Source organism: Chiloscyllium punctatum, chromosome 5 (genome assembly GCF_047496795.1).
Source record: "Chiloscyllium punctatum isolate Juve2018m chromosome 5, sChiPun1.3, whole genome shotgun sequence".
Lineage (NCBI taxonomy): Eukaryota > Metazoa > Chordata > Chondrichthyes > Orectolobiformes > Hemiscylliidae > Chiloscyllium > Chiloscyllium punctatum.
Genome location: NC_092743.1, coordinates 54,757,963 through 54,768,434, shown reverse-complemented (window position 1 = coordinate 54,768,434; position 10,472 = coordinate 54,757,963). Strand labels below are relative to the sequence as shown.

Genomic DNA, 10,472 nt, shown 5'->3' with positions numbered 1-10,472 from the left:
TTGGCTGTTGCACTACCGGAAGTGACCTCCCAGTGGGTCTCGAGCTGTGTTGTTGTGTTGGGCTCGAGGCACCAGGCTGTCGTTATGAACAAGATTTTCAATTTCTCCAAGAGCCGCTCGAGCTCCGGCTCCGGCTCCGGCTCCAGCTCGTCCCGATCCCATTCGCACTCCAGGAAACAGGGCCCGAGCCCGCAGGAGGCCCTTCACCGGCTCAGGGAGACCGAGGAGATGTTGACCAAGAAACAGGAATTCCTGGAGAACAGGATCCAGAGAGAGTTGGAGACCGCCCGGAGAAGCGGCACCAAGAACAAGAGAGGTAGGAGCTCGTCCAGCTCGGTGTAACCCTGGGAGGCCAGGTGGAATATTCCCCTCGCTCACCACCTAGGCTCCCCTCGCCTAGGATAGGATACACACCCACCCCACACTCGGGGAATGAACACCTCTACCCAACACCTACGACTAGGTACATCTCCGAAGGCATGGACATACTAACCTACATTCCAAAGCATTCACGATATGGGGTGTAGGAATACATTCACCATGATCCTGTTTGTACACTCTGTGGGGTGTAAGAACACATAATCCCCATGTTCCTGTATGTACACTATGTGGGGTGCAGGAACATGTATCCTCACGTTCCTCTATGTAGACGTTATGGGTGGCAGGAACACACATCCCACATTCCTGAGTATGGGAATACAACAGGGAAGACCCATCCCCACACTGAATATATACCACAGCGGTGGAAAAAAAACACATGTACCACACACTTTGGAGTATATATACACTCCTGTGGGGTTAAGTTGACACACTGCAGAACATACACAGAACTGGAGGCAGGGACATACCAATCCACCTTCGAGAGTATTCACTACACTGGGTGCAGCAACACACATACTCCACACTCCAGAGCATACTCTACAAGGGGGAGAGGCAGGAACGCAGCGACCTTACACTCATGAACACATTGCGTGAAAAGCTTAACAATGTTATTCCAGGAAATAAGCCTTTATACAAAAGACAGGAAAGGGCAGGCATGGAAAATCAGAATAACAGTCTAATGTTAGGAAATCCCTTCAAAGCAGTGCAAATAATAAATTAGGTTAGAGACAGCTTCAATACCAACAAGTCAGATCACATTGCAACTATTCCTACCTCCCAAATATCAGGTTTTTCTTTTCCCTGACATGTTCATGCTGCAAAAAAATGACAACACCAGTATCAAGGTTAAAAGTTGAGAGAAATTAGAATAACCCACAGAGCAAAGGAAGTGGGAATATACTGTTAACTATCCTGTTCACTGAACAAGTGTGACAAATCGATTGACAGCAAGATTGAAATGTCAAGGCCAGGGAACATCAAAATTAGTATAGTCAAAAATGTAATGATAAAGTATTTAGCAGTGCACTTTCATAAAGAATGACAGTATTGGTAATAACCTGTATTGTACCTTTAACATACCCAATGATAAGAAAAATATACATTAGGAAAAAATAAGAAAAGCAAGCACTTTTTATTTTTCAGCCTAAGCCAGCATTTATTCTTGATTCTTAATCACTTCGAGGGCATTTTAAGACTCGATCATGTTGCTGTGGATCTGCTACCACATGTGGGCCAGATGAGATAAGGATGATAGATTTCCTTCTCTAAATCATTTAAGTACATTTACTAATGGTTGATGATAGTTGACAGTGGTTATATGGTTGTCATTAAGCCAGCTTTTTAGTGAATTCAAATTTTGCCATGATGGGGTTTGAATCATATCTCCAGAACATTAGCCTGGGGGCTCTAGATTACTAGTCCAGTGATATTGCCACTGTGCTACCATCTACATCAACAGTGATAATGAAAAGGTTAGGGCCCTTTTTAACCCTAGATATGTAAATACTGTTTCTAATAGACACAATGACAAGAATAAACTCTGTTGATTAACACTATTTCTCCCTTCATCCTAAAGCCAAATAGCCCTATGCAAACATAAGTTTAGCTGCAGATAGCTAATTGAAACAACTGGAAATACCAAGTTTTCTAATCCAGGGATATTGAACCAAGAACACAACGATTGCTTGGGAAGTTGCAACATATCAATTGGGCATATTCCAGTGTCTGGATTGACTAGAACTACAGTCTAAAGATTGATTTGAGCTAAGCAAACTTATGATATGTCAAGCATGCATTAAAGGCAAATGTATATATAAAATGTATTTGTATTACAAAACTGGCAATAAAATGCGCCAGGAGGCAAAGAATAATGGCACGATAATTGTATAGCCATAAAAATAAAAATTAGTGTGTGTTCACGGAGAAGAGAAAGCTAGAACATAAAAGGGGAATTGATGTAGAATAGTCTTATGGGGCAATTTGGTTACTTTGCTGTGCGAGAAACTTCAGGCTAAATTATTGGGAGCACAAGACTGTGATGCAACAGTTAGAGTTAAAAGTTGCATTGTGAAAGACCTGCCTTTACATTCCAAGTATTATGCAACACTAAAATCTGTATGGAAAGTAAAAGAAAGACAAGCATTTCCTGGGTTAATGTATGTTATTTTTAATTTTCTGTAAGAGTACGGAATAGAGAATTATTAATGAGTTAATAGTGACCATGCTTTACGTTTCCTAGTCATCTTGCATTACTTCTTGTCCATTGCCGTTGAATTACTCCTTTTTCTGAGAAGTGAACTATAAGAATGAAATAGTTAGTTATAAAGGTGTGTACATAGTGGTCTTACTTAAGGCAGTCAGCCACTGTTTACTGTTTCTCAAATTTCACATGGCCAATATTCCAGGGAGGGGTAACAAAGGCACTTTAAAGACAGCCTGTAACTTTCCTTGAACATAATAGCATTCACGTTAATGATAATGGAGCTTCCTGCCCATCTTTCAAAATGAGGACAACTTGTCTATCAAATTGAATCATACTTTGAGTTGCAGCATCTCCATAATGAGGTAGAGTAGTGGCAGAGAAGGAAAGAATAGGAAACAAATCCCAATGACTCCCGGCAGAAACCTGCGATCTGATTACACGTAATCCTTGAGTCGAGGGACAGCTGACAACTCTCAATAAAGTTTTATACTTAGAATTTTCTGACACTATTCCATGAACCTGTATCCGAAAAGACCATATATTCATCTGTTATCTCTTTCTGCAATTCTAAAAAAATTGTAACTGACGAAATGATTCTCTGAACAATGTGTCCAATTCAATTTTGAAGAGATCTAAACCGAAAGTCCTTTCAATCTCAAAATATACCAAAGAATTATTAATGAAAGTAGTGCTCTGTGTTCTGCTTGAAATAGCTTATACTTTTTTCTACATGTAGCAGTTCAGGTTCTCCCAACTGTCCTTAATCAAAACAAGTTTTACTAAATTTTGTATTTCAATATCATTATGAAGGTGTTTGGGTGGGTGAGTAAGCTGTGAGGAGGATGCAGGCAGGGATGCTTTTAATGTGATTTAGACAAACTGAGTTGGTAACTGCAGGGCAGGTGCATTATAGTTTGGATGAGTGTGATATCCATTTTGATAGGAAAAATAGGAAAGTAGATTATTAACTGAATGGCTTTAAATTGAAGGAGGGGAATATGCAACAAGGCCTGGGTGTGTTTGTACACCAGTCAATGAAGGTAAATGTGCAGGTACAGCAGACTGTCAAGAAGGCAAAACATATGTTGGCCTTCATAGTGAGAGGATTCATGAAAAGGGGTGAGGAAGCCTTGCTGCTATTATACAGTGCCCAAGTGAGACTACATTAGTTTTGGTCTCCTCCTCGAGGAAGATTATTCTTGTTTCAAAGAGAATGCAGTGAAGGTTTACCAGATTGATTTGTGGGATGAGAGTCAAAAAGTGTGGTGCTGAAAAAGCACAGCCAGTCAGGCAGCATCTGACGGGCGGCATGGTAGCTCAGTGGTTAGCACTGCTGCCTCACAATGCCAGGGACCCAGGTTCGATTCCAGCCTTGAGTAACTGTCTGTGTGGAGTTTGCACATTCTCCCTGTGTCTGTGTGGGTTTACTTCGGGTGCTCCGGTTTCCTCCCACAGTCCAAAGATGTGCATGTCAGGTGAATTGGCCATGGGAAATTGCCCATAGTGCTAGGTGCATTAGTCAAAGGGAAATGGGTCTGCATGGGTTACTCTTTGGAGGGTTGGTGTGGACGTGTTGGGTCGAAGGACCTGTTTCCACGCTGTAGGGAATCTAATCTTTAAAAAAAGCAGGAGAATCAATGTTTCGAGCAGAAACTCATCAGGACTGCATCTGCAGTCCTCACTTTCTCCTGCTTCCTGGGATGGCAGAACTGAATGTGTAAGGAAAGGTTGAATCGGTTGGGATTATATTTGCTGGAGGACAGAAGAATGAGGAGGCATCTCATAGAAATCCAAAAATGTTGTAACAAGCTAAATACAGCAAGTGCATTCTTAATGCTGCCGGAAATGCAGAGCCAGGGGTCACTGTCTAAGGATACAAGATAAATCATTTTGTGCCAGTGGATCTGAGGACTGGCAGATGGATTTTAATTTAAACAAATGTGAGGTGCTGCATTTTCTTAGCAGGACTAATACACTTAATGGTAAGGTCCTAGGGGGTGTTGCTGAACAGAGACCTTGGAGTGCAGGTTCATAGCTCTTTGAAAGTAGAGTAGCAGGTAGATAGGATAGTGAAGAAGGCATTTGGTATGCTTTCCCTTATTGGTCAGAATATTGAGGACAGGAGTTAGGAGGTCACGTTGCGGCTATACAGGATATTGATTAGGCCACTGTTGGAATATTGCATGCAATTTTGGTCTCCCTCTTATCGGAAGGATGTTGTGAAACTTGAAAGGGTTCAGAAAAGATTTACAAGGATGTTGCGAGGGTTTGAGGATTTGATCTATAGGGAGAGGTTGAATAGGCTTGGGCTGTTTTCCCTGGAGTGTTGGAGGCTGAGGGGTGACCCTTATAGAGGTTTATAAAATCATGTGGGGCATGGATAGGGTAAATAGACTAGGTCGGGGAGTCCAGAGATAATGGGCAAAGATTTAGGGTGAGAGGGGAAAGATATAAAAGAGACTTAAGGGGCAACCTTTTTCATGCAGAGGGTGGTGCATGTGTGGAATAGGCTGCCAGAGGAAGTGGTGGAGGCTTATACAATTGCAGCAATTAAAAGGTATATGATTAGGAAGGGTTTAGAGGTGTATGGGCTTAATGTCTGATGAGAATTATCGATCACTGTTGGATTCCTTTCCAGATCCATCCTAATCTTACAATTGTCCTCCTCAGCACTTTATGTAGCTTATCCCCATTTTCCACTATACTAAGAAGGAGTTAAAAAGGAACTTCTGTTTATAAGCTGTCTTTCACTTCCTTCGAACTCTCAAAGCATTTCAATTAAGTATTTTTGCATTATAGTCATTACATTATATAGACAAATATGGCAACCAATTTTTGCCCAGCCTAAGGTGATTTAAAAATAACTGTATACCTGCTTAAAGAAGGGTGGAAATCACCTGAGGGTCTATCCACAGTCTTGTAATATAGGATGTTGCAAACAAGCTACAGGATTGCAAATCTTACATTGGTTTAAAAAAGGGAGAATGACAAACAAGACAACTGTAATTTAGTCAGCCTAATATTGCTGCTAGGAAACTGAGGCAAGAATCCAGAGGAAGAGAATTTAGCATTTGAAGAACCATTGGCTAATGCATGGAGATAGATCTGTTATTGGCATATTGTCCTGGGCTGATGTGATTTAAGTTGTAGACGATGACGTGGTTAATATTGTCTTTAAATTTCCAGTAGGTTTTTGACAAAATTTCACATAATAGATGTTATGAAAATTAATTTTGAAAATTAAGAAACCACCTGGTATTGAAGCAGTGGATGTGACATTGACAGTCTCCATCCTGTCAATCTTGCAGTGCCCTCATCAATATCGTGGGGCTTGTGCCAAAATTGGGAGTGCTATTTTACAGACCAATCAAACGTCAATCTGACATGGAAACTCAGTGAATCATACTTTACATGCTATACACCAAGCAACACCGTCACCCTGGGTATTTACTGACTAATAGAAGGACAAACACAACAGGTGACAGGTCAGTGGTAGACAGTTGGGAGGGCATTGGGAGACCTCAATATTGACTGTTGACCCCATGAAGTGTGACGGTGTCAGGCCAAGCATGAATGAGGAAACATGGTCACCAAGTTCCCCCCTCCCAATATCAAACCCATCTTGGATGAGAAATCAGTATTCCTCCATATTGAATATCACTTGAAGGAACAGGATGACTTCAATGTTTATCACCAACAGTGACCCACCCGTACCACTACTAACTGAGCTAATTGAGTCATGAAGGACATTGCTGTTGGACTACGTCTGTGGCAGGTGGTGAAGGAGCCAGCAAGAGTGAAAAATATTTAACCTCATGCTCCCCAATCAGCCTACAACAGATGGCTCTACTTGTGACAGTATTGGTAAGAGTGACCTCTGCACAGCCCTTGTGGGTATGATATGCCACCTTTGCGTTGAGAATATCCTCCAATTTGTTAAGTGGCATTGTCATTGATGTGAAATGGGAAAGACTTTAAACTGATCTAGCAATTCAGTTGGGCATCCATAAAGGGTTGTAGGCTTTCAGCTGCAGCAGAATTATGTTTAAGCATAATGTGTAACCTCATGGCTTGTATGCTTCATCACCAGAACTTTCCAACAAACACCAAGACATTGCTTGGCTGGTAGTGAGAAGGGCAGTACCTGTGAGATCCTACATGTACACCGGGTCTGTCTGCACCATTGTACGCTGTCTCAAAGCAGCTGCTGCTGTAGATCTTCTCTGCACTCTCCAATTTAATATCCTTACTATAGCAAGGTGAGGATAGAGCTTTACACAGTACTCCAAAGTGGTCTCACCAACATCCGTACAATTGCAACATGACATCCCAACTATAATGTTCAGTGGTATGAGCAATAAAGACAAGTCTTTACCACCCTGTTAACCTGTTACACAACTTTCAAGAAACGGTGTACCTGAACCCCTAGGGGTCTCTGTTTGACAATATTCCACAAGACCTTACCGTTGACTGTGTAAGTCTACCACTCAGAACCTTGTCCAAAACCGTACTAAAGTCTGTCTACCGATCTGCCCTCCTCTATCTTCTTGGTCATATCCTCAAAAAAAAACTCAATCAAGTTTGTGAGACACTATTTCCCACACACAATGCTATGCTGGCTATTGCTGATCAATCCTTGCCTTTCCAAATGCATGTAAATTCTACCAGTCAGAACACCACCAGAATCCCATCCAACATATTACCCACCACTAACGTCAGATTCACCGGTCTGTAGTTCCCAGGCTTCTCCTTGCAGCCTTTCTTAAATAAAGGTACAACATTTGCCACTCTTCAGTCTTCTGGCACCTCACCTGTGGCTACAAAAATCTCTGCCCGCGGCTCCGCAATGTCCTTTTGGCTCAGGAGCCCAGTAATGCAGATAAGTCTTCAACCAATTTGAGTTTCCTTATGTTATCAAGAAACCACCATAGGCACTGGACATTGCAAAGACTGTTGGTCCTGACAGTGTTCATGCAATTGTACTGGGGTTATGTGCTTCAGAATGTCTGGTGCTTTTCCAGTACACCTACAATATTGTCAGCCACTCCTCAATGTGGAAAATTGGAACAACAATACATGAGAAGCAGGACAAGTCCAACCTGGCCAATTACTGCCTTAACAGTCTACTCCTGATCACCATAAAAGTGATAGCAGTTGTTATCAACAGTGCTATCAAACAGCGGTTTCTTAGCAATAGCCTGCTTATTGATGCTCATTGGCCATTTTGTTCAAAATGAAGGTCAAATAATTCAGCACTTTTGTTCATTTTGAACCAAGGCTGTAAGAGGGTCGTGAGTGAAGTGGCCAACAAGGTCAAATAAAAGTGACTGCATTTGCCATCAAGGCTGTGTTTCACCATGTATGATATGAGGTACTCCAGCAAAACCAGAGTCAGTAGGAATAAGGGAAAATCTCTGCTCATTGGAGCCTTATTTAGTACAAAGGAAGATAGTAGTAATTGGAGGACAGTCATATCATCTCCAGGACACCTGTAGGAGTTTGTCATGATAACCTTTTAAAACAATCTATGACAGTTCCATTACTAAACCTAATTTTTAAGTTGCAGATTTCATTAATTAAATTTAAATTCCACCTATCAATATGACATGACATTGAGCAAGCCCTAATCCTGTCAGAACTTCTAAAAACCCCTTGCTGAAAAAAAGTGCCACCATGATAGGAAACAAGCCAAAGTCAACAGCCTCTATTTGAAAATACAATGTTCGTATTTATATAAATAACAATTAATTGCCATCAATTATTTTGTCAAATTTGTATGTTGAGATTTGCTGGTGAAATTTGGGTGTCCAATGAATTGCATGAAATTATTCAGTCAAAAATCCTTAGAACATTTCATAGTGTTTTGCAAACACTTACTTGATATAGAAGTGTAGTGAGGAACAAATCTGATTTTTGGACATTGATTGAGGAATAGATATTCACCAATACACCTTCCTGATCTTCTTTCTTATCATGCAATGAGGTCTTTTAGTGCAGTAAGGAACTTGGTTTGACATCCAATTGAAAAGGCAACACTTCTTTACTACTGCACTAAAGGATCATCCTTAATTTTGTATTTGTCTGCATTTGGAGTTGATCCCATAACCTTCTGACTCTAAGGCAAGAGTACTAAGACCTGAGTCACATCTAACACTGTTTTAAGACCTTTCTTCATTTCTATTTTTTTGTGGCTTGGTGTGAATACTGCTTGATAACATTTACAAGGAAATGCCTTAGGATGTTTTTTTATTGTGCTTATTCTGCTAAATAAATACATTAATTTCTACAGCATGTTGTTACAGTTTACTAATTTTTGCTAATGTATCAGTTAGCAATGATGCATGTGACCACATGAAGTTTCTTATTTTGGAATTGCGAAGTTAGAACAAAATATTTGCATTTGAAATATCAAAGCCTGAACAACCAAAATGTATAACTAATCTTCAATGCTCTTCTAATGAAAATCCTCATTTTATCTATTCTTATAGACATAAATGAGTACTTTAGATGCACTTGAAAGTGTATGAATGCTTATGTGTTTTTCCATGCTAGATGAGGACACCTATTTTTCAAGACCTTGCGTCCAGAGTGATTTGATAGTTAAAAATGCTGTGGACCACTTTACCACTTGTATTTTTCTTTATTTTCCTTTCTTGGGTTGTTTGCCCATCGTAGTTATCTTAGAGTTAAGTGTATAATAAGTCATATGGATAAGCTTTATGGATACAATTGTTCCATATTCAAATAGTGACAATTAATAGTAGCCATCTAATCAGCTTCCGTTGTGGGAAATGCATCGAAACGAGTTTTAAAGATTTTAAATGTTCTTGGTAAGATGCCAGATTCTGTTTTCTACAAAAAATAACTTTTAAGCATGAAATGTCATTTCTAAGGATTTTTCAAACCATTGTTCAAGAAAATTCTACAGGTCCTTTTGGTTGTAACATCACCTGCAGAAATCTGTAGAGGCCAAATCATTCAGTGACAGGCTAGGAGAGTGGGCAAAGAACTAGCAATTGGAACACAGTGTGGGAAAGTAAGAGTTTATGTACTATGGTAGGAATAATAGACACACAGACTATTTTCTTAAAGTGAATGACTTCAGAAATCTGAAGCACAAAAGGATTCTCCTCGCGTTCATGTGCAGGTTCACATGGCAGTTTGGAAGGCAAATTTAATGTTATCATTCATTTTGAGGGGGCTGGAGTAGAAGAGGAGGGATGTACTGCTGAGGCTGTTTAAGGCTCTAGTCAACCCACATTTGGAACATTGTGTACAGTTTTGGGGCCCTGTTTCCAAGGAAGAAAGTGCTAGCCTTGAAGGGGATGCAGAGGAGGTTCACAAGAGTCATCCCAGGAATTAAGAGCTTGTCATATGAGGACTCCGGATCTGTACTCAATAGAGTTTCGAAGTATTAGAGCGGAGGCCTCATTGAAACTTATAGAAAACTGAGAGCCTTGGATGTTTATACTAGTATGAGACACCAGGAACTGAGGGCACAGCCTTGAAGTGAAGGGATGACCCTTTAGAACTGGGTTGAAGAGGAAATTTTTCAGCTGGGTGGTGAATTTGCCTTAGAAGGCTGTGGAGGCAAAGTAATTGAGTATTTTTAGGGCAGAGATAGATAATTTCTTGATTAGTAAGGGGGATCAAGGGTTACGATGGAGAGGAGGTGAGAGAATGGGGCTGAGAAACACATCAACTATGATTGAATGGTGGAACAGACTAAATGGGCCAAATGGCCTAATTATGCTCCTATATCTTATGATCTTATGGGTAAATGCAAAAGGCTCAGGATTTTCTGATATTTGCCCTTGATGCCCACTTGCTTTAGAAGGGAGAAGTATCCTTTTTCATTTGGCTGATTGCAGCAATCCTGCTTGTGGTA

At 40.6% G+C, this 10,472-nt stretch overlaps 2 protein-coding genes across 2 annotated transcripts in view; one reads left to right on the top strand and one right to left on the bottom strand.

The window, feature by feature from the left end:
- The window catches only part of snx16 (sorting nexin 16), a 386,689-nt gene that overhangs the window by 295,695 nt on the left and 80,522 nt on the right, over positions 1–10,472 (bottom strand). The window lies entirely within an intron of this gene.
- LOC140477086 (charged multivesicular body protein 4b-like) overlaps positions 33–10,472 on the top strand; it is a 39,002-nt gene continuing 28,562 nt past the window's right edge. The window contains exon 1 of the mRNA XM_072570331.1: positions 33–316. Within this exon, the coding sequence (XP_072426432.1) occupies positions 85–316 (232 nt within the window). The 5' untranslated portion in view covers positions 33–84. The remainder of the gene's footprint in view (positions 317–10,472) is intronic.